This window comes from Mauremys reevesii, linkage group 1 (assembly GCF_016161935.1).
Source record: "Mauremys reevesii isolate NIE-2019 linkage group 1, ASM1616193v1, whole genome shotgun sequence".
Lineage (NCBI taxonomy): Eukaryota > Metazoa > Chordata > Testudines > Geoemydidae > Mauremys > Mauremys reevesii.
The window spans coordinates 266,639,771-266,664,291 of NC_052623.1; the positions used below are offsets into that span (position 1 = coordinate 266,639,771).

Consider the following 24,521-nt stretch of genomic DNA (forward strand, 5'->3'; position numbering starts at 1 on the left):
GTGAGTGCCACTGAAAATCAGCTCGCGTGCCACCTTCGGCACACGTGCCATAGGTTGCCTACCCCTGGTTTATACGGAAAGGAGAATAAGGTATACCTATATAAGGCACCTTTGTACTTTGTATAACTGGCATTTACAAGATAGCTAAAGATAATCTAAATTAAGTGGTTAGGGACAGGGTGTTTTGATTTGAATAAAGTACCACCCAAACCTTGACCCCAAACCTTCTTGAAGTGTGGAAAAATTCAGTTTGCTCTTTTGTTGGTCTGTTGGGTTTCTTTCAGCTGTGAGCCAGAAGTGTAGCTGTTTCTGCACTGAACAGCAGCTGTTTATACTAGGGAGGGCGGGGGGTGTTCCCTCGGTCCTCAGGTGTTTACAGATAAACAAATGAATCAGAAGAAAGAAAAGTCTCCGGCTGATGGGGTCGCTGTTGCTAGTGTACACCAGTTTGTGCTGTTCCTTAGTGAGGAGCAGTTGCTGGTGCACAGCTCTCTCTGGGTTTCTGAAGAAGATCCCTGGAGAAAAATAAGAAGCTGTGTAGCTACTGCTCTGTCTACAGTGGCCAGATTCTGAAGCTCCTATGTGCATGGACTTGGCTCTCCTGCTCACAACCCAGCCATCTCCAGAGCCTAATACAGTAGGCAGGTCCCCTGCTAAATTTTGACAGGCCTAACTAAGGTGAACCTTTCGTGTTAGCAGCTCCTTGCTCTGCTGTCACCAAGGGTACCTCCACAGCACACACAGATATTCTCACTAGTACTGCTGGGCCCACTCAGCAACCTGCCCTGTCTCATGGCCTTCCCCTTTGCATCCTTTGCTCTGGACAGGGCCGGCTCCAGGCACCAGCTTATCAAGCAGGTGCTTGGGGCGGCAACTCCGGAGCGGGGCGGCACTTTCAGGTATTCAGTGGCAATTCGGCGGAGGGTCCCTCACTCCCGCTCAGAGTGAAGGACCTCCCGCTGAATTGCCGCGGATCGCGATCGCGGCTTTTTTTTTTTTTTGTGGCTGCTTGGGGCAGCAAAACCCCTGGAGCTGGCCCTGGCTCTGGAACTGGTAAGCTACCTCAACAAAGAAGCTAAATGTTCTGCAGCTGCTGCATGAGCCCCTGCCTTTCCCGCTCAGCTTTACCTTGGGACTTCGTCCCCCTCTGAGTGCCATAAAAGCTACAAACTCATTCATCAAGCAAAACATCCTGCTGTCATGGTAAGAAGTCTTGCAGGCCTTCGTCACCAAAGAGACCTTAACAAGGTCAAAGAGGAATCCATATCTCCCTTGAGGTTTCACAGGAACGAAAGGAGCTGTTTTCCTCAGATAGGAGACCATATGATCCAGATGTCAGCACAGGGAAAGTAGTCAAACACTTTTATACCAGACGGCTATAAATGAAAGCCATTCACTCAGTGCTATTAGATTTCAGGCTACAGATTCTACAGAATCCAGTCCAAGTCAGTTCAGACAGAGCTGTGATGGTGGCTAACCTCAATAATTCAGGAGGGACAGAATAGCCTTGCTAAGGGAAAGATTACTCCTCTTGAAATGGGGGAAAATGGTTCTCTTATTTCTCAAAGCAACCCAGGTATTTGGGGAACTCAGCCTCACAACAGATTATCTCCACTATTCTAGCATAGGTCTTGGAAAGTGCAGCCTCAATCTATAAATATTTCACTGGGGCCTGATTCTCTGACTCTTATTCATTCTCAGTAGAGTCTTATTCCATGAATAGTGCCATTGATTTCTTTGTGACTATTGGTGAAGTAAGGTGAGCCATGGAGAAACTAGGGTGTGACAAATCTACAGCAAGAATCTATAATAGACAGGTTATACAGGTAAAATTGTGTCTGTTGCTACAAATCACAGCCTTCTCTAGGCCTTTCCTCCTTTTATCTGCATTCCCCAGGTGCTCAGAAGACTAATGGGAGAGAAAATAAACTGATTATCATAGCCTCAGATTGCAAAGAAGCTGTTTTGCCTGTCTGGCTCTGTTGACCCTAGCTATGCTCTGGTTTCTTCCTCACATGGACAAACTGTTGTCTCATGGGCTGGTCTACTCCATTTCAGCAACCTGTCCCTGTAGGCACTGATTGTGAGAGGCTGAGCCTGAAGCCCCAAGTGTAATCTGCCTCAGTCAATATTCATCCAAGTCATTCATTCATTCAAAAATAACCGACCAGTGATGAGCATTACAGTGTGTGAAGAACCTTTTCATGGTATGCTGATAGGTGTATTTCCTCCTTCATGTGCCAGATAGCTGAATTTTTAAAAGTTCCCTAATGTTACCTAAGAAAATTCTAATTCTTAGGACCTTAAAGGGCCAAACTTCTGCATTTAGCATTATTAAAGGCTCTTCTGTTGGGGGTTTCTCTGTAGGACCTTTTGCCTCAGTCAGTAGTTTTCCATGAGCAGTCATGCATCTAAAGCCCAGATTCCATGGTAGTGGCTCAGTCTGGTGTTCAAAAGACATTGCCACTCCTCCTTTTGAACTGAAGGTCACTACAATATTTCTTTAGGACATGATTCTGCCATCCTTACTCATGTCAACTAGCGTGTCACTCTGGAAATAGCACCATTGAACTCAGTGTGAGAAATGGTGGCAGAACCAGGCCCTGAGATTTTCTTTTGTTCAAGGTAGTGTTTTTGGGTTGTGATTACCTTAGCCAGAAGCCTGAGAGAAACTGCAGGTCTTTTCTGCAAATTCCCACTAGCTGCACTGCACCCTGGCAAAGCAATCTTGAAAATGGTGCCCTGTATCAATCCAAAGCAGAATTCCATCTTTAGTATTATTCAGTAGTCCCTCATGTTTCCTCTTCTCCCAGCATGAAATGTAACATGGAAAGGATCATGCACTCACTGTCCGATGCGAACGGAGCCATTAAACGTTACTTGAGGAGGACAGAAACATTCAGCTCTCTTGATTAACTCTTTGTCTCTTGTGGAGCAGCATAAAAAGACAAAGCAGCTTCAAAAGCATGGAGTCACTGGAAAAATCTTTAAATCAAGATTGGACGTTTTTCTAAAAGATATGCTGTAGTTCAAATGGGAGTTAACTCAGGGAAGGTGTTATACAGAAGGTCAGACTAGATGATCACAGTGGTCCCTTCTGGCTTTATGATTCATGAATCTATGATTTCTTGATGGACTCTTTCAGGTAACCTTGAAACATATCTCCAAGAAGGATAGCCTGATTCTGTACCAGTGAAAGCCCATCAGACCAGCAGTCGTGGGCAGAATGTGGTGCAGCTTCTACTGAAGTAACTTTCAAAGCAGCCACCTGTTAATACATCAACTCATCTACTTAGTATTGTAACTAATGGGCTGATGCAGCTTTTGACCAGCACATGCACTGAGGTATAATTCAGTCATCAAATAAAAAACAATAATTGTAAAGATCTTCTATACCTAGCTGGATGTGAGAGATCTTAATACGGTATTACGTAGCACAGTGGCTTGGAGCTGGGGATATCAGTAGCTAGATAGTACAAGCATGGCAGATGAATGGCTAATGGGAACGTAGTTCCAAATCTCAGGAGAGAGGGAAAAAACCAAAGTAATTCAGGTAAATCAGACGAGGCTGATACGAAATGATTCATCTATCCATGTATCTTGCCAGCACAATGTACTATGTCTAATAGTGTGGTAGGTACAATGTTATTTTGGCCGAGCATGGTGGTGAGTGCTGGAATGCTGGCTTCTCTCTGCACATGGTGTTGGAAAAGCAGGTTATTGTTATATTCAGTCATCAGATAAAGAGTCAATACGTTCAGCAACAGAGTAAAATGAACAGGGATCATATTCAGAAAAGAAATTCGACCCATTCAGAGACCAATTTGTAAAGAAAACAGTGCTCCCACATTCAGTTCAATATACCTGAACATCAAGTGGCATGTATCCCAATGAATACTGGTTCCTTGTCATCTGTATGGTCAGTATGATGTCAGTATGACAAGGGAACCTTGGATTATATTACCCACCAATACATCCTGTAAATACCCAGAGTCTACCAAGAACTCCAGGCTAGCACTGATATTGGCTGCAGTGCCTCGGACAGCATAGTAAAGGTGCAGATTACAGTAGCCTTGAGCAGTCTTGACTTGCTTTTCTTTTTTTACACTGTGGCTGGAGGGGATTATATTGGGTAATCCCTCTTCTTGGAAGGCAACACCCTATTGCACAGGTGAAAACTGAACAGCTATGTGTACCACATCATGCCCTCTTTAGGCTCCTTTGTTCCCCTGGGGTAGCATCTCTGGTCTATCTTACATGCCATTTGAGAGAATGAGATGTAACTTGTATGTGTTTTGTCGAACATGGTTCATGCAGATGAGGCCCAATGATCTCAGAAATACCCCACCAACCCACTCATCCCTATCCAATGGAGAATGCCCTCTACTAGTGCCACTCCCAATCCTTTGCACTCAGCCCTGGGGTCTCCTTTCCCAATGTACTGCCAACTTAGGTTCCCCTTTAATTTTTCCTGAGCCAGCACAGGTTGGATCTTGTGACTAAGGCTTCTGTTCAAGGTGATCTGGCCTCATTTCCCTCTGGGTATCAGGAGGAAGCAAGAGGATGGCAGTTAGGAAGCTCCATTAACAGGCACCCCGGGGGAAGGGAAGGGAATACTGTGTCTGCCTCCTCAGGTTACATGAGCACTGCACATGCAGCAGGGCTTGCAGAGAAAACAGAGCAAACAGCAGAGCACGAAGGTCCAGAGGGATACTTATGTGCAACATCTCTTCCCTGTAGCCATTGTACTCTCTGCTCATGCAAGCTGCACAGGGGAGGGGACTGCAGGGACAACCAGCAAAGAACCCGGGGGGTCTCTCTTTGCAATCCCCAGAGATCAGCAGCCATCAGCCTCTTCTTGCTAAAATACAAGTCCAGCTCAGACTCCTTGTAATGATGCTTCCCATTCATCTCTGGGAACTGCATCCAGGGGAGGGGCAGAGTTCTCTTTGCAAGGCAGATTCTAGCTTGACTGTAACAGTTTTAAGCAGGTTTCCACTCTGGAGCGTGCTGGCTGGGTCCATGCAAGCCCCAAACTTTCTGTCAGTTGGCCCAACGAGGATTAAAAGGAGCCAAATTTGTACTGAATTTGGAGGCAGAGGAGAGACCAGGATTGAAACAGAAAACAAGGCGCACAGGGAGGCAGAGAGGTTGTGTGAGGAAGCTATTCGATCGGAGAAGGGCCAGGTTATGCTGCAGTGCTGCTGGAGCATTAGCAGATGACACTGTCGTCCTTCTCTTTTCCTCATTAAGGCTTTGCCAACCCCCCGCTACAGGTGGCGTGTCATTACCTTGTGTGCACAGTGGTAGGGGAGGCAGGGTCCTCTTTGGGTGACAGGAATCCTTGTGACTAGGAGTCTCAGCAGCAATTGCTGCTTTAGGCCTATGCAGCTGCATTAATCCTTGTCCTTTCAAGGGTCCCACTTCTCACTCCCATCGACCCATCATCCCGGGCCCCATCCCAGCTGGTTCCCTTCCGTGATCCCGTTTGAGTCTGGTGCCCAAGGGCTGTGGCAGGGGGTGAATTTCATAACAGCTCTTCTGACCCCTGCTTGGAAAGCTGCACTTTGGCTCCATCTCCTGGCCATATAAGAGAGTCCCCAGGAGCCACAGAGCCTCTCTCAGAAGTGAAAAGAACAGGAGTACTTGTGGCACCTTAAAGACTAACAAATTTATTGTAGCATGAGCTTTCGTGAGCTACAGCTCACTTCTTCTGTAGCTCACGAAAGCTCATGCTACAATAAATTTGTTAGTCTTTAAGGTGCCACAAGTACTCCTGTTCTTTTTGCGGATACAGACTAACACGGCTGCTACTCTGAAATCTCTCAGAAGTGAGAAATTTGCTACAGCCTGAGTGGGAGGGAGGCATGGAGGAGGGGTGCTGTGGATACAGGGATGTGTGGGAGTTTGGACATCAGTGGGCAGGGAGCTGGACAGACCCCTCATGGGTTATTTCACACAGAGCCGCACAAAACCTAGGCCCAACTGTGTTCTCTGGGTGACATGTGTCATTACCCAGAGAGGCAAATGGGGGGTGGGGAGATGAACTGATTTTTGCCAGCCCCTGAGATCCAGATTTCTGCACGATGCCAGTCAGCCTTGCCCTGGTGTTTCTACTGGGCCTGATTCTCCACTGCTCTGCACTCTGCAGGCAGGGACACCAGTGCAAAGACAGTGTGAAACGCTACCAGCCTGGTAGCTTGTGACAGTCCCTTTGCACGGGGGCAGCAGTTTCTGTGTGGTACCTGGCAGTAACGAGTCAGGCTCATCGTTCCCATTTGACAGTCTGCCTTTCACTTCCCTAACATGGCGGGGGCGGGGGGGGGGGGGGGGCAATTTCGCCAAACATGCTGCAATCACAAAGCTTCCCTGCTTACGGGCTCTCTTTCAGTAGCACTTCCTCAATCTGGTGGGGGCGGGAAATGACAGGCTAACACTGATGTATTCAGAGTGAGATCCCTGAGGCCTTGCAGAGGGTTCCCAGTACATCCAGACTAACAGAGCCAGAAAGGTGGGACCCTGTTTGCTCCCAGTTCAGTAGAGGAGGGAAAGGGCTGGTCCCTTCTGTGGCTCACCTGGACCCCAAGGAGCTGAAAGGATGTCTCTTCCCCGTCAGCTGCGAGACAAGAGGTGAGTTCCCCAGACACACTGCGTTACCACTCTGCTCCTTCCCTTTTGCTTGGACACAGGCCTCTTTGAAGAGACACTGCCTGGGTGTGGCTGCAGCCACCAAAACATTGGGCTTCCTTTGTGCGTGTGGGAGCCCTCAGTTTTTAAATAGGAATAGCCCCCCTGGTGCTATCAGGGGCCCCATGGAAGGCTCCCCATCCAGGGAGGGCAGCAGGTATTTGCCTCTTTGTCCTCCCTGCAGTTCCACCAGGGGAGAGTAACTTTAAACTGCAGCTGGGGCTCCACCCCAAAGGCAGGCTGGGACAGCATCCGCACATCCCGTGGCTGCTCTAACAGCAAGTGGTGGCGCCTCCCAAGTTTGGAGTGGTGCTGAGTAACTCCAGCAGAGCAAGGGATTGTGGGCAACTTCCACCACTATAACGCCCTTCTGGGTGGACTCTCCACCGCCAGAGGCCCCTTGTTCTGGGGTCTGATGGCGGAAAGGTGAACTGATCCCCCTTCCATAGTCTTTGCTGAGTGGGAAAATATTCCATTTGCTAGAACTGGAAACCACCTTTTCCCCATTCCCACTACTCCTCCACTTCCTTCTCCAGCACTTTTACTTCAGGATTAACACACAGAGAGCTCTCACATTGTGGCATGTGACTGAGGCAAATGAATTTGCGCTTCTCTGTTTTTATCAAGGGGTTGGGCAGAGAAGGGCTTGAAAAGAAGGTGAAAATGGTCTGGTCAGACCTGTGAGCCCATTACTATTTATTGTGTATACAGACATAAGTGAGATAGGTGCCCGTGCTCACCGTAGGCCAAGGCAGACTGGTCTATAATTATTATCCTAATGTAAGCGGGGGAATGGTCCCGCTATTGTGAGGAACTTTCCTGGCTTATACATTATCCCGGTGGACTTAGCTAGCAGAAGGATCTGAGTCCTCGCTCCCACTCCCTTTACCCAGAGGCCTGCCTGACCTCAAGGGCTCCCCTTCCACTCTCCCATGTGGCAGAGTCCTCGTAACCCCAACAAGGCTGGGCCCAGGATTCATGGGGGGCTAGGGTGTCCCCACTCTGGGGTGCTCTTTCCGCTCTGGACGCTTCCCTGACCCACTGACCATTGCATATCGTTCAAAGCAAATACAATTTATTAAACAGCAATCAATTAAAAAAAATTAGTAAGAATTGGGAACGGTTAAAGAAAAACCTGTCACCCTGCTCTGTGGCACGGGGACATCACAACCAGTGTCTCTGGAATGTCAGGGAAGTTCAGTCTGTTCCTCACACGTCCCAGGCCCCTCCTCAGGCTCAGGCTGTGCTGCAGGGATGCTGCGGGTTGGATACTTGCTCTGGTGGTGGCCACATGCACTCAGGCTCTAGGCAGCAGGACCCTTCTTCTCAGCATCAGCACCCCTTGTCAGGGTTATGATCCCTCTTCAAGTCTGGCCTGCAGAGCCTCTTGGCTGAGGGTTTCTCCCTGCACTGGGCCTGCTGCCTGGGTCCCCCTCACTCTCCCCAGCTGCTCACTGCACCCGGCTCTGGACTGCTCCAGCCTCAGCTCCAGCGCCACCACTCTGCCTCAGCTCCAGCCCCAGCCCTGCAACTGCTCTGCCTCCAGCTCAGCTCCCCGGATTGCTCCTCTAACCCCTCTCAGGCTCTGGCTGCTGCTCTCTCCTTAGCTCTGCCCTTCTGGACAGGCAGCTCCAGCTCACACTGAGAAGGACGGGACCCCATGCTCCTGACTCTCTCATTGGCTTGCCTACCTCATCAATCAGGCTGACCTGGAGCACTGGCCTCTCCCCATTGGTCCTGAGGACTGTGAATCTCAGGGTCTTGATTCCTCATCAGCCTTTCCCTTTTCTTTTGATCCTGGGAGAGGGCCAACCAAAAACCCCACTAAGTTTCAGAAAGAGGCCAACAGTCCCCTTACACCAAGTTTTCTAGACACTGTAGGATGGTCAAGAACGTGCCCCGGGACAATGTTATCTGCCAGCAAAAGTGCGCTAAGCCAGACCCTTTGGTGTGTAGCCCTGCTGGTGTGGCTGGACCTTAGAGCATGGGGGCTGATTTTCAGACTCACGGCGTACCCACAGCTCTCACTGATTTCTGTTGGAGTTGTACGTATTCAGTGCCCCTGAAAATCAGACCTCAGAGGTCTATACATTCGTCCTTGCAGTTTGTGGGGCCCCAGGCTTCCAGAAAGAGAGAAATCGGGGCATGAGTTGCTGCCTTCTTGCTTCTGTTGTTGTCTGGTGCCTGGCAGCAAGATGTCGCCTCCCCACCCTGGCTCTACTGCCTGCGAGGGAGATAGGACCAGCCCAGGAGTTGAAGAGCTTACATGGAGCCATTAGTTCGCTTGTGCCAAAGGCCAACACCAGCTGTAGTAACCCAGCTCTTTATTTCTCTTTCAGTGACTTTGACCAGCTTCCAAATGAGGTGCCTGTCTCCGCTAACATTGCAGATGCCCAAGAGAAGCGCGGCTTCACCAGTTACTATGTAAGAGAGAGACTCTCTCCTTGTGCTCACAGGTGTGACTGGCTCAGCATTGGGTCAGGGAAATAGGATGCAACCTGCCTGGCCTGATGCCGCTAGGCGTCGCCTGCTGCCTATACAGCCTTCTGGTCTCCATGTTGTTGGGTGGGGCCTGCCTTCCTCTGGAATGGGGAGGTGTCTGTCACGGGTGCACTCTGACAATCCAAGTACCTGTGGGTGTGGCCTGGCAGTGATGGGCTCTTTGACACTGCCTGTTTCCTAAGTCTTTCCATAGCCTTGTTTAGGAGATTCAATGGGGATAGAGGGATAGAGAGTCTGACAGGGAATAGCCCATCTTGGCACGTGCAAATTAGGAAGCTCCCTCCTCCACAGAAGAGGATGTCAGATCTGGACAGTGAATCACTGGAGCACCAGGGAGGAGAATGGGAGGGAAGGAGGAAGGAGGGGCATGAGATGTGCGAAGAGTGAGCTCTGGATGAGGCCTGCTCAGTGTGCCCTCTGCTGGGTAGGCTCCTCTTGCCAGAGGCATTGACCACCGATCTCTCACTGAGGGACTGCAGGGTTTAGACTCAGCTGCAATAAGTCTTGGCTGCTATCTGCTTAAGTCTCCTGGGAGTGTCTGGGTGCCACTTGGCACAGGGTTCAATGCTTGGTAATCAGGCCGTCCATTAATCACAGCAAACCAATCTGTTTGGGAAATCGGCGGGAGTACTGTCTGGTGGTTGGAGCAGGGGAAGCTGGAGTCAGGAAATCTGGGCACTGTTTCTAACTCTGCCACTGACTTGCTGCATGACCATGGACAAGGCTCCTAGGCCAGAATGTTCAAACTTGTGCGCGTGAAGTCAGCGAGAGTTATGGGTGCTTGCGACCTCTGAAAACCAGGACCTTAAATTAGGGGCCTAAACGTGGATTTAAGATATCCGAGGCACCCAAGCTTGAAAATATTATCTTTAATCTCTTGGGGCATTAATTTCCTCATCTGTCAAGTGGCAGTCATAAAGTGGTGTCCTGCTCTCTGATGGAAGGTAATATAGGAGAGTAAAATATTATTGTTAGCATTATCTAATGCCTCAAATCCTCCCAGGTTTGCTGTTCGCTTGATGGTGTGGTAGGAAACAGTCACAGTGACGTGATCCATGGGAAACCTGGGGACACAGGCAAAATCAGCCTGGCGTGGTTATTATTTTATAGCACCCAAAATGCCAGGTTCTTAACAGAAGGCTTACCTTCAACTTCAGCCTCCTGAGAAAACAGCCCAGACAGTGGACGGCTGGCTATATGCATCTGCTCTGTGCCTCACTTGCACTCTGTAGATCTTATTAGGTATGCATGTGACCCTCACTCCCTCTTCTCCTTCAGGTGTTTGTCATTGAGGTGAAGACAAAAGGAGGTGGCAGATACTTGATCTTCCGCCGCTACCGCCAGTTCTACACCCTGCATAGCAAGCTAGAGGAGAGATATGGGGCAGAGAACAAAAGCAATACCTTTGCCTTCACCCTCCCTGTGTTGCCAGGTAAGCTGTTGTCGAACATAGCCCCGTGTCTGCTCCCAGACATTCTTAGTAGGTATTCCAATCCAAGCTTCTCCTAGTGGAGCTCATTGTAGGGAAGGATGCCAGAGTGCTGGCTGTGAGAACCAGTTCCCAGCAATGGGTGTTGTAGAGATCAGTGCAGGTGCAATGGCTGAGGGATCTCCTCCAGCAGGGGACACTGACATGTGGAAAGCTGGAAATCCTTTCTCCTGTATTTCTTGTCCTGGATGCTACTGGCATGTTGCTTCCTTCCTATTTTCTTTTTGGTAACTCTTCTGGTTTGTTGGTTTTGTGCTTTCCAGGAAAGGTTTATGTTGGTGCGAAAAAGGAGATTGCAGAGAGCCGGATCCCTATCCTCAATATTTACATGAAGGTAAAGCTTCAACTTAGAGTTGAGGTTGCTGTGGGCATACAGAGTCAATGCTTTGGATAGGTCCCATTTGAAATCATCTTGGATGGCTATGTCCACCCCAGCAGGGGGTACCTAGCTCTCTTTATGATGCTCACCCTGGGACACCCTACTTTCCCAAGGCGCCATAACACTGGGGAGAGAACTCCTTCATGTGCAGGTTGATTATGGGCCCTGTGTTAAATGAGTGGTTGACTGGGTGCTGCAGCAGCTGATGGGCTGATAGGCAGTAATGGGGAGCCTTCCACTGCCCAGCTCTGCCCTCTCCCCACAGGGATCGCTGTGATTCCTGGGTGGGGGGATGACAGGAAGAGGGTGAATGTCCCTGGAGTAAATCAGGCACACTGGCAACACATTGGCCAAGGCCAGCAGTGAATAGAGGCAAAACCAGAAGCTGCTCAACCCTGTCCCGCTTAGCAGGGGGATTTTTGACAGTGATGCACCTCCTCTGTGTGTCGGTAGATTGGCGAGGTGTTTCCATTACCCAGGTAACATACAGGGCGGATCTCTCCCACTGCTGTTACTCTGCTCCCTTGTCTCCCCTGACACAGAAGCTGCTCTGCCTGCCCAGCTGGGTGCTGATGGATGAAGACCTACGACTGTTTTTCTACCAGTCGGAGTTTGACTGTGAGCAGGTGCCGAAGGGGCTGCGGCGGCTTCGCCCACGCACTCGCCGAGTGTAAGCCTCTGATGTGTTTCCTCCTGGGTGCCTGCTCGAAGGGAGGGTGCCCAGCCCCTTGTCTCCAGCACCCTTTGGGGAGAGGGAATTGGGGAGTCCCAGTGTGTCCCCCAAATAAGTCCGTCAAGTCCTGCCCTACTGCTTGTCTGTGCCATATAAACTGGACTGTTCCCACCCCCAGTAGCTAAAAACCCTGCAGTATTCAGGCTGCATTCTGTCCAAGGCAAGGGAAATGCTGAAAGGCCATCAGCACTGTTTTAAAATGGTGCCGCACTCATTGCGCTAGTGACTCTGTACCAGTGATCTCTGTAGGGAGCTGTGTGTGGTGTGGGCAGGCCAGGGTTGGGGGCTTGATCCTGCACTGCTGAAGTCAATGGGAGTTTTGCCATTGACCTCAACAGCAGTTGGATCAGATCTTAAATGAATGTGGAGACTCAATTGGTCCCCATGCCTCACCTGAGCAGGGGCCTATCCTCCAGAGCAGCACTGGGATCCTACAGGAGAGCTGTGCTGCATAGAACAAAGGAGAATTAATTCCCCTCTCAACCCAGCAGCATGTGTGTGTGAAGGCCTGGATTGAATTAATACAATCCTTAAGGCTGAGATTTTTCCATGGGAACTAACTAGCCTCCCAGACTCCCCAGGGCAAGTCTGACTTCCTCGCTCAGCGCAGCGGGAGGGAGGGATTCCTCCAGAGCAGGGTTGGTAAGGGAGGTCTAAGATTCTGAGTACACGGTTTGAATTCCCCTCTGTGCTCAGCAGAGGGCTTTGCCAGGGAGGGTTTGCTGCTGCGACACACCATAGCTGAGAACCCTGGGCTTAATGTAGTTGTGTCCGCATCTATTTGCTTGACTCGCACGTCGTGCAGATACTCTGGTGCTTTGTAAAGTGACTTGTGACTTGGATCACCTGCCTCCTAGAGGGTGAGGAAGCAAAGACTGTGCTATTCAGCTGCTTTTCTTACCACTAGGATGGGGTGTTTACCTTCCCGTTGTCTCCTTCCTCTGCAGCAAAAGCATTGCACACCAGGCGCCGGGTTTTGACCGCATGGCAGCCCCACGGGCTGAGGTGGGTACCCTGTGCAGCATGTAGCAGGTTGTAAACAAAGCTGCTTTTCCACTCAGGGATCTCTCTTATTACATCTGTGCCGTTCTTGGGAGAGGTTCATGTGTTAGGGGAGGAGGGAAAATGGAATAAGCATAGATAGGAAATTCCTCTCACTCCAGTGCAGGAGAGGGAAAGGGTAGGAGAGACCAGTATGGGGTGAAGCAGAGGACTGAAGATATATAGAGACTGAATCCCCCTCTCAGCTGAATAACAGGAGGGTCTTATTGGAGGATCAATATGAGCTGAATCTCAGAAATGGCAGAACATAGAGAACTCACTGCCAACGTTTCTGCATTTAGAGGGGGTCACCCACAGACTCTGATTCAGCAAAGCACTTAAGCACACGCTTAGCCTGAAGTATGTACTTAAGTCCCATTGCTTGCTGTAAGATAAGCATGTGCTTAAATGCTCTGAATCAGGGCCTGCGGCATTCTCATCACCAGGACTGGAAGAGCGAGGAAAATCCAGTCCTCAAGACCTAAGCTGAGAAGGGGAAGCTCTTACAAATGGAAAGGGGTGGGGAGAGAATGTGAAAGAGTGGGGGAAAGGAGGAAGAGAGATAAAACGCGGAAGATAAAAGTAGATGGGACAAGGCTGAATAAGACAAGACATTTCATGGGGAGAGAGGGGGTTGGGGGAAAAGAGCGTTTCAATAAACTGAAACCTCATGAAAGGGGGAACACTTACACAGCTAATAGTCCTAGGGAAAAGTTGGGCATTGGGAAAGGTACACTCAAAATCTAGGAAGATACATGGAAAATAGGAAGAGCAAAGGGAAAAGAAGGAGAAGAACAAAGGGGATGGCAAGTTCCTGCCCCCACTTCCCCTTTAATTGTGTAGAAAACTTGTTTGATACAAGATTTTGACTCTGCCATTTGATGGCGATTTGGATGTTTCCGGCTGATTTAAAAATAATCTTTCCTGGCTTTGGGAAAGAAGAGTTGACACTCCTTCCTCAGCCCCAGCTCCCGTTGGGTATTTGTAAGGCTGACTGCATTCCTTTCTGTCACTAACGGGAAGTGGGGTCTCTCCAGGGCATGCGGCTAGAAGCCTGCACTTTCCTGTTTGATCAAGCGGAGGTGGCTCAGAGTTTTCCTGAGTTGAAGTGGTTTTTTCCCTCTGTCAAGACACAAGACACTTGCACTCTGAAGCTGGTTTGGGAGGCCCTTCTTAGAAGAGACACTAAGCTTCTTTTTTGGGGCCCCAGGGTGGAATATGTTGGTATCCTCTTGCTTCTCTAAGACAAATGTAAGGGGACTGATGTCCCCTTACTAAAACTCAGTGGGGGTGTTCTGGTCAGCTAGCTCCCAGTACCAAAAGAAAGGGGAAGGGTTGATGGGAAATCAGGACCCTGAGACTGACAGTCCCCAGGAACAACAGAGAGAGGCCAATGCTCCAGGTCAGCCTGATTGACAGAGCGGGCAGATTAATCAGGGAGTGAGGAGGCCTGGGGAGCGAGTCTGGTCCTCCATGTGAGCTGGAATTGCCTGGGTCAGACAGAGTGGGGCCGCGCTAAGGAGAGAGCAGGGGCCCGAGCTAAGCTGCTGGGAGCAGAGCTGTGCCAGCCAGAGGGGCCAGAAAAGCAGCCCAGGGAGCAGGTCAGTGCTGGGAGCAGAGTCACAGAAACAGCCCATAGAGAAGACCTGTACTGGGAGCAGAGCTGCAGCAACCAGAGCCAGAGGGGCCAGAGAAGCAGCCCAGGGAGCTGGAGCTGGAGCAGTCCGGAGCCGAGTGCAGTGAGCAGCTGGGGAGAGCGAGGAGGTGACCCTGGGCAGCAGGCCCAGCACAGGGAGATGCCCCCAGTCAAGAGGCCCTGCATATTATGGAAGTGGGGGAATGGTCCCGCTATTGTGGGGAACTTTCCTGGCTTACACACTACCCTGGTGAAGTGGGCTAGCGAAAGGATCTGAGTCCTCGCTCCCTGCCTGACCTTGAGGGCTCCCCTTCCACTCTCCTGTGTGCCAGAGTTCTCATAACCCCAACAAGGCTGGGCCCAGGATTCCTGGGGGGCTTGACCCCCAACCTTGCTGTGGTCAATTAGAGCAGGGGCTAGGGTGTCCCCACTCCGGGGTGCTCTCTCTGCACTGGATGCTTCCCTGACCCACTGATCATTACATACAGTTCAAATCAAATACAATTTATTAACCAGCAATCAATTCAAAAAAATAAGGAAAAATGGGAAAGGTTAAAGGAAAACCCATCACCCCGCTCTGTGGCAGGGAACATCACAACCAGCGTCTCTGGAATGTTAGGGAAGTTCAGTCTCTTCCTCACAAGTCCCAGGCCCCCTTCTCAGGCCCTGGCTGTGCTGCAGGGATGCTGCAGGTCGGACAGTTGCTCTGGCGGTGCCCACATGCTCTCAGGCTCTGGGTGGCAGGACCCTTCTTCCCAGCGTTGCCCCCGCCCCATCGGGGTTACGATCCCTCTCCAAGTCTGGCCTGCAGGGCCTCTTGGCTTCCTGACTCCCTGATTAGCCTGCCCGCTCTGTCAATCAGGCTGACCTGGAACACCGGCCTCTCTCCATTGTTCCTGAGCACTGTCAGTCTCAGGGTCCTGATTTCCCATCGACCCTTCCCCTTTCTTTTGGTACTGGGAGCTAGCCAACTAAAACACCCCCACTGAGTTTTAGTAAGGGGACAACAGTTCCCTTACACAAAGGAAAGGAGGCTGCAGCCAAGGGGAAATGCCATGGAAAGGTTTACCCAGAATGTATTCTGGAACAGAGGGATTCTAGCGAAACTTTGCCTTTGAACTACCCTGCTCTGGGGATGCACACTTCCATCCCTAGGCATTAGCAGCTTGGAATTGTCTCAAAACCAGAAATTGTTTGGGCCATGGTTTTGCCCTCTGGAAGATCTGAATGTTCAGTGCAAGGCTATTAGAAACTATGGGCTCAGTTGCTTTGAGATCCTTTTCAGCTGCTGAAGACAGCAGCTCTTGGATCAATCATTCTCCATTGCATCTGTACCCTTTTTTTCATTAATAGTTACTATAGTTTATGTAGTTTATAAAAGCCTGTTTAAAGAACTATTTATATCAGTCACTAGCGAGAGGGGATTCCGGTGTCTGTCCTTCTTTATGAGAACCACCATCTTCTGAGCTCTCAGTCTTTATTTGTTATTCTGAATAGCAGAAAGGATCTGAGGGGCTTGGGGCTCCAGTTCTCTATATGACCTTGCACAAACATTTGGATCTGTGATGGGAAGTGCATGCTGCTCCAACTCTCCCTGCTTTCCTGATTGCTCCAGCTCTCAGTGTGCATCTCAATAGCAGGGATCTATTAGGCAATATACTCCCAAGAACATGAGTTACAGGGAAATAACCTTTTCCTGTGAATATGCTGGACAGGGAAAGCAGGAAAGCAGAGTTGAGGTCTTCAAACCACAATTTGAGGACTTCAATAACTCAGACATAGGTTAGGGGTTTGTTATAGAAGTGGATGGGTGAGATTCTGTGGCCTGCATTGTGCAGAAGGTCAGACTAGATGATCATAATGGTCCCTTCTGACCTTAAAGTCTATGAGTTCTGTAACTCTGAATTTGTCACTGAAATGGTTATTATTTCCCCCAGGCACTGTTTGACTTTCTTGGAACCAGTACACTGGAGTTGAACTTCAAGAAGGGAGACTTGATCTATCTACTCAGCAGGATCAACAAAGATTGGCTAGAGGTGAGACAGAGGTTACTGGGGCTTGCTAGAGTTTCTGAGCTGTCAGGGTACATCTGACGTTAGTCCATGAGAGACCAAGGCCCAGATCCTCAAAGGTATTTAGACTCCTGACTTCCAGTGATTTAAATGGAAATTAGTAGTCTAAATAATTTTGAGGATCTGGGATTAAACTTCTATCTCCATATTCCAGGGTCCTTCCTTTCTAGGCTTTGTTTGGATTTTAGGTTTCCTCTCCTCTGGCGCTTGTGTTTCACTTGTACTCTCTTTGCTTATAGTGCACTCTAGCGTACGTAGAGGTGAGTAGAACACACACAGGCCACAGAAAAGAGAAGGAAACTCTTGTTCAGATGTGGTTGCCTGTGTTTGCATTACTTGTGACACGCTGCCCTTCAGCCCCACCTGCACCGCCCTGTTTTGGGGGGACTTGGACACTATGGGGAGGTAATGAGAATGGGCTGCGGGAGCATGCAGGATATCTGCTGATATGGTATCTCTGCTTTCCATAAGAGGACAGCCTTCATGGGGAAGTATCTGATGTTTGTATATCATACACTGCCCTAGTCCTTCTGTAGCCAACCACCCAATCCAATATTCCTGTTACAGGTACGACATCAGGTCACTTCCACTGCACTCATCTCATTATGTTGATATAGGGTACTTGGACTTTCAGAAAGCCTTGGACATGGTCCCATATCATAGAATTCAAGATCAGAAGGGACCATTATGATCATCTAGTCTGACCTCCTGCAAGATGCAGGCCACATAAGCCGATCCACCCACTCCTGAAATAATTCTCTCCCTTGACTCTGCTGTTGAATGCTCGAAATCATGATTTAAAGACTTCTAGTAGCAGATAATCCACCAGCAAGTGACCCCTGCCCCATGCTTTGGAGGAAGACGAAAAACCTCCAGGGCCACAGCCAATCTACCCTGGAAGAAAATTCCTTCCCAACCCCAAATATGGTGATCAGCTGAACCCCGAGCATGCGGGCAAGACTCTCAAGCCAGACCCTCTGGAAAAAGGCTAACAATATCCTATCATTGACCCTTTGTACTAATTACCATTGTGGCATGTTATTGACCTATTGACTAAACCCGTTATCCTATCATACCATCCCCTCCATAAACTTATCTAGCTTAATCTTAAAGTCATGGAGGTCCTTCGCCCCCACTGTTTCCCTCGGTAGGCTGTTCCAGAATTGCACTCCTCTGATGGTTAGAAACCTTTGTCTAATTTCAAGCCTAAATTTCCTGACTGACAATTTATATCCGTTTGTCCTCGTGTCCACATTAGCACTGAGCTGAAATAATTCCTCTCCTTCCCTGGTATTTATCTCTCTGATATATTTAAAGAGTGCAATCATATCTCCTCTTATCCTTCTTTTGGTTTAGGAAAACAAACCGAGCTCCTCAAGTCTCCTTTCATATGACAGGCTTTCCATTCCTCGGATCATTCTAGTGGCCCTTCTTTGTACCCGTTCCAGTTTGAATTCATCCTTCTTAAACATGGGAGACCAAAACTGCACACAATACTCCAAATGAGGTCTCAATATAACGGGACTAGCACCTCCTTATCTCTACTAGAAATACCTCGCCTAATGCATCCCAAGACTGCATTAGCTTTTCCACATCACATTGCCTACTCATAGTCATCCTACGATCAACCAGGACTCCTAGGTCCTTCTCCTCGTTAGTCATCCCTAAATGCATAACCTTACACTTTTCACTATTGTATTTCATCCTTTTACTAATACTCCAGTTTACAAGGTCATCCAAATCTCCCTGGAGGATATCGCAATACCTCCCAACTTGGTGTCATCCGCAAACTTTATCAGCTCACTCCTACTTTTGGTTCCGAGGTCAGCGATAAATAGATTGATGTAGATATTCATAAATGATTTGGAAAAGTGGGTAAAACAGTGAGATGGCAAAGTTTGCAGATGATACAAAACTACTCAAGATAGTTAAGTCCAAAGCTGACTGTGAAGTTACAAAGGGATTTCACAGAACTGGGTGACTGGGTGACAAGTTAGCAGATGAAATTCAGTGTTGATAAATGCAAAGCAACGCACATTGGAAAATATAATCCTAACTATACATACAAAAATGGTAAGGTCTAAATTAGCTGTTACCACTCAAGAAAGAGATCTTGGGAGTCATTATTTATAGTTCTTCAAAAATATCTGCTCAGTGTGCAGCAGCAGTCAAAAAAGCTACCGAATGTTAGGAACCACTAGTAAAGAGACAGATGATAGGACAGAAAATATCATAATGATATTATATAAATCCATTATATGCCCACAGCTGGAATACTGTAGGCAGTTCTGGTCAACCCATCTAAAAAAAGATGTATTAGAAATGGAAAGGGTACAGGGAAAGGCAACAAAAATGAAGAGAGATTAGACTAAAGCGATGTTTAAGGGATGGTATGGCTGAGGCCTATAAAATCTTAAAAGGTGTGGAGAAAATGCATAGGGAAGTGTTAGTTACCCCTTCGCAGAACATAAGAACTGGGGGAGGGGGTCAGCCAATGAAATTAATAGGCAGCAGGTTTAAAACAAACCGAAGGAAGTACTTCTTCACACAGCGCGCAGTCAACCCATGGAACTCACTGCGAGGGCATGTGGGGAAGGCCAAAAGTACAACTAGGTTCAGAAAAGAACTAGATAAGTTCATGGAGGATAGGTCCATCAAGGGCTGCTAGCCAAGATGGTCAGGGATGCAACCCCATGCTCTGAGTGTCCCTAAACCTCTGACTGCCATAAGTTGACAGTCGATGACAGAGGATGAATCTCTCAATAATTACCCTGTTCTCTTCATGCCCTCTGAAAGATCTGTCACTGGGCACGGTCACAGACAGGATACTGGGCTAGTTGGGCCATTAGTATGACTCAGTATGGCTGTTCTTACATGACCGTATCTGGGGAATTCTGGTGGTCATCTCCATGGAAATGACTTACATTTCCACAGCAGATCACATGTAGCAAAAATAGTGCCCTCTTTGTTATTCCCTTCCTTCCACTTGTCCCAGGGAACCGTCCACAATTCCACCGGAATCTTCCCATGTGCTTTTGTGAAGATCATTCAAGACTTACCTCCGGAGGAGGGCACTATCAATTGGCTGCGCTGCTATTACCAGGATGACACTCTCAGCATCATCAGGTAATGAGACGATGCTTTCAGGTGACTGCTGGAGAGATACCCAGACTCCTGCAGCCCAGTCAGGGATCTGCTCTGATCATGTGAGATGACAATGTCTTTTCCCTCTTCTAGGGACATATCAGTGGAAGAGGATCTGAGCAGCACCCCATTGTTCAAGGACCTCATGGCATTAATGAGGTACAGCACAGGCAGATGGAGGTGCAGGCACTATTGCATGCAGAGATTCACTCTCAGGCATATTTCCTGAGTTCCTCCCGCTCCTGGCTGTGTTAAGGTCCAGCCATCCCAGTGTTCTGGGCCTGACATACTCTTCCCTATTACTCTGGAGATTTGGCAGTTGTCACAACCTGGTCCAGTGCCACTCTGTATGGTCCCTAGTCTCTTGTGAATGGACCCAATGACTGGGTCCCATGTGCTTCCAAGCCAAGTGGGCCTGGGCAGAGTGTCGTCATTGCTTCTAGCTGTGGGACTCTAGGACACACTCTCAGCCTCAGTCCTTTTGTCTGACACCCTTGGGATGTGGGGCACCTCTGTCCAGCCACCCTAGACATTCATCTACACAGGAGAGAAAAGGCATTGCCACCACCCGTGGAGACATCTACAATGCACATAAAATGTTGGGTCCAAGTGTTGCCAGCATCATTGAGTGTGCACCTTCTCTGAGCAAGTCTTGATAATGTCTCTGCCCACCCTGTTATTTATGATTTGTATTGTCGTAGTGCCTAGAACCCTAGTTATAGACCAGGACCCCATTGGGCTTGGTACTGAACAAACAGAATCTACCCCAACATCCCTGCCCACTGTTGCTAGTCCAGTGTGTCTGGAACTCACAGGCATTGCAGTCACATAGACATGGCTGGTTCTCCCATCTCAGCCCACCAATGCTTTTCCCCACACAACCCTAACCTTGCCAGCCCTAAGCTTATAGAAATAATGAGTCCAGGCCCTCAAGATCATGAGATTGGCTTGAGAATCCTGAGACTTCAATCATAAATGTTGGAGAGTTCTTTTTATTTACCTTCTGGCATTTGAGAAGGGTCACATTTTCAGATTATTTTCTCAAGCATGAGGTCTGAGATCCTCTTGTAATCAAATGACTGCAGGAGCTGGGGCTTTAAGAAAAACTGGCGATAAAATTGAGAGAGTTGACAACACTATTGAACAGTGACCTCTCTGCACTCTAACACCTCCCTTTGGCTCACCTTGTTCTCTCCAACCTGGTTTTAGGAGGCCTGCGAGCCACTGAGCTATCTATCAGCTGGCTTGTTGTGATGGACAGTACCAGAAATAACAAGCTGGACACACGGCAATAGGAGGAAATAGAACTTCACTATAGTTTTAAAACTTGGAATATTAAAAATCAAACATGGGGGCCAGTTTTCTTCCACTCTTGTAAATAGGGTGACCAGATGAGAAGAAGAAAATATCGGGACCAAAAAAAAAAAAAACGGGGAGTGCCGCCAGCGGAGCAAAAAAACACCAAAGTGCGAAATTTCGGGACAAATTGCGTCCCGACCGATGGGGGCAAATGCCTAAATATCGGGACAGTCATGATTTTGTCGGGACATCTGGTCACCCTACTTGGAAAGGAAACAAACAAGGGGGAAAGGAGTTGTTTATGAATTTACCAATTTTAAATCGTTTTAATACACTATTAAACCAGTAGACCAACAGACCCGAGAGAGAACGCTGTGTGGCTTGACAGCTCATCTCTCTCACCAACAGAAGTTGGTCCAAAAAAAGATATTACCTCTCCCACCTTGTCTCTCTCATATCTTGGGACCAACGAGGCTACAACAACACTGCAAACAAATATTAAACCAATAAACTATTTTACTTATTGTAGAGCAGTTCTTTGTTGGGCCACTCATCTGGGAGCTGCTGGAGTAGCATCCCCCACATGTTTGCCCAACCTTTGAAAGGGGTAGTAGAAGAAGCATTATAACTTCATTTTGAATGATAGTGGAATTACAGATATATTCAGTAGGCAATACTACTCCTGCCTCCTAACTGCTCCAATTGCAAATTCACCTGTCCCTAGCAGTCTAGCTGGCTTTCTGTAATGGTGTTTGAAACACTGTTGTCTACTAGCAGCCAAACTCTATAGCATGTCCCTAGTGCAGGGGTGGGCAAATTACGGCCCAGGGGCGGCTTCCGGCCCTTCAGACATTTTAATTCGGCTCTCAAGCTCCAGCCAGGGAGTGGGGTCTGGGGTTTGCCCTGCTCCAGCCAGGGAGTGGGGTTGGGGGCTTGCCCCGCTCCACACATGCTGGGGCTCCGCACGGCTCCCGGAAGCAGTGGCATTTCCCCCCTCCGCCTCCTACGGGTAGGGGCAGCCAGGGAGCTCCACACACTGCCCCCGCAGTTCCCATTGGTTGGCAACTGTGGCCAATGGGAGCTGCAGGGGCAGGGGCAGCACCTGTGGACGGGGCAGTGCGCAGAGCCACCTGGTTGTGCCTTTGCATAGGAGCCGGAGAAAGGACATGCCGCTGCTTCCAGGTGCTTGGGGTAAGCGCCGCCCAGAGCCTGACCCCCAGACCCTCTCCTGTGCCCCAACCCCCTGCCTGGATCCCTCGCCCACCCTCCAAATCCCTCTGTTGCAGCCCAGAGCACCCTCTTGCACCCCAACCCCTCATTCCCAGCCCCACCCCAGAACCCGCACCCCCCGGTTGAAGTTCTCACCCCCTTACTCCCTCCCGCACCCCAACTCCCAATTTGTGAGCGTTCCTGGCCCACCATACAATTTCCATACCCAGATGTGGGCCTTGGGCCAAAAAGTTTGCCCACCCCTGTGTTAGTGAGATGCATTGCTGGCAACCATTTTCAATAAGTAATGGCCTACTGCAGATGTACCCACAGAGGCCAGCATTCGAGTGAAGGGCAAAGAGACCCCGGCCCTCAGCTTCATATCTGTATAGTGTTAATACACAACGTGGTATGAGGACAGCTGATAGTGCAACTTCTTGTTGTTAAGAATCTGACACCTCTCATTGGCTTGGGAAGGGTTAACTATCTTCAAAAAACTGGGTGTGCTGCCATTCTTTAGAGTTCTCCTTAGAGGGCTGCTGCCTCTAGTACACCAACATGCAATATCTTCCTGGCATTGTTTGAATCCATTTTTCCTTTCCTAGGAGAGAGTTTGACCGTGATGACATTGTTCTGAATTACCGGGACTCTGAGGGTGACCTGATCCGTCTGGTCTCTGACCAGGATGTCGAACTCATGGTGTCTCAGGGCAGGAGACGGCCCTCCGAGAAGCATTTTTTCCCCTGGAAGTTGCACATCACCCACCAAGATGACCTCAGTGTCTACAACACCAGCCCAGGAGGAGGCACTAGTCAGGCACTAGCAGTAAAAGGACAGTGACTGCCACAGGGAGCTGTTTCAACTGGTGGCTGCACCCCTCCATCCACTGTACTGACTGTTTCTTTTAACTAGGCTTGAGACAGGCAACAATCACAGCAGGTTAGATACTGGTGCCCTGGGACATGGAACAACCAGAACAAGTGGACCTACTGCCACCTGAGAGCAGAAGTGCTGAGGTGTCAGGGGAGCCCTGCAAGCCCAGGCATCTCAAAGACTAATTGGACATTGTTAGTAAATGTAGCTAGTAAGCTGTACATAAATAATTGCAACTGTGTGTCAGTGTTGGGTTTGAAGTGTTGTTTTGGCTGGGAAGAGAAGATGTGCTATTGTGGACTATGCCTTTACGGGCTGAATGCCCCAGCATGAAATCTGGGTGGAGCGCAGCAGAAGCTCCAACTGTTGTCATGGGGCCAACTGGAACTGGTCACGGAATAAAGCAGAGCTCTGTCTAATGCCTTTAGCACTGAGTGATCACTGAGCACCACCAAAGGGAATGGGAAGGCTGCAGGGGGACCCCAAATGGCCCTTGGGATTCACCATGCTGCTGGGTCACCCTACAGTGAGGGGGATAATTTTGGGGGCTTTTATGACAACCTGTTCCTGCTCGTCTAAGCCCCGTCTCCCATAGCAACATCTCTGTGTGGGCATGAAGATGCCAACATCTCAGGGGTTGTGTTCTCTGATGTCCAGATCCACTCCACAGATAGTAAATCCAAGTGGGAATGAATCCCTCAGAAGGGAGGAGATGAACCGTGGCTGGCGAGAGGGCATCACACAGTAACACTGTCCACTGGCTAGAGGGTGCAATGGTTGTTTAGGATCTGCACATGGCTGTCCTGTCTGATACGGCTCCTCAGGGAACCCAGGGGCTTCTAGAGTTTGTTTCTTCCTGCTGGCCCTACACAGATCACCTACTTGCCACAAAGTTTGCAAGGGGAGAGGGACTCTCTCTTTCCCCAGTTGCCCCAGCCCCACCCCCAGTCTTGGCACTATTGATTATTTTGCCCACAGATGTGAACTGATTCTGGGCATGAATTAGGGCTGTTTCCCCACTATCTGTCAGTGGGATTAGGTCAGAATGAGCTGACTGCAGAGGAATGCTGGAGGTTTGCAAGTAGAAGACATTAAAATGTAATCAGTGGTAACTATGGGAGGATTATCTCCCACCCTCAATAATTAACTGTGACAGGTTCTGCTGTTCCAAGGTACATGGTGTGGAGGAGAAAAAATTGGTCAGTGACTAAAAAGGGAGGCCAAAGTGCAGTTTACAGAGATCTCCTATTGGGCTTCCTCCTGCTTCAGCACGGAGTGCACAGGTGCCAGCATGCAGCGCGCCATCCCCAGCCAAGTAGCAAGGCATCGTATGCGTATATACAGCACCATGGCCAATGGGGCTCTCTTTAGGCGCTACCGCAAGACAAATAACAATGACAATATGAACAGCTCTGAGGAGCAAGGCTGCAGGTGAGGGGATGGGGTGCGGAACCACC

The 24,521-nt window shown here is 49.1% G+C and overlaps 1 protein-coding gene across 2 annotated transcripts in view; it reads left to right on the forward strand.

The window, feature by feature from the left end:
* The window catches only part of NCF4 (neutrophil cytosolic factor 4), a 38,911-nt gene extending 15,444 nt beyond the window's left edge, over positions 1-23,467 (forward strand). The window contains exons 2-11 of one of the 2 annotated variants that reach the window (XM_039520996.1): positions 6,450-6,630; positions 9,027-9,111; positions 10,468-10,621; positions 10,942-11,012; positions 11,600-11,727; positions 12,738-12,795; positions 16,405-16,503; positions 19,535-19,665; positions 19,777-19,842; positions 22,797-23,467. In XM_039520996.1, coding sequence (XP_039376930.1) covers positions 6,599-6,630; positions 9,027-9,111; positions 10,468-10,621; positions 10,942-11,012; positions 11,600-11,727; positions 12,738-12,795; positions 16,405-16,503; positions 19,535-19,665; positions 19,777-19,842; positions 22,797-23,031 — 1,059 coding nt within the window. In that variant the 5' untranslated portion in view covers positions 6,450-6,598 and the 3' untranslated portion in view covers positions 23,032-23,467. Of the gene's footprint in view, positions 1-6,394; positions 6,631-9,026; positions 9,112-10,467; positions 10,622-10,941; positions 11,013-11,599; positions 11,728-12,737; positions 12,796-16,404; positions 16,504-19,534; positions 19,666-19,776; positions 19,843-22,796 lie in introns of both variants that reach the window. The other variant, XM_039520995.1, reaches the window with a different exon arrangement.
* Positions 23,468-24,521: the final 1,054 nt, after the last annotated feature.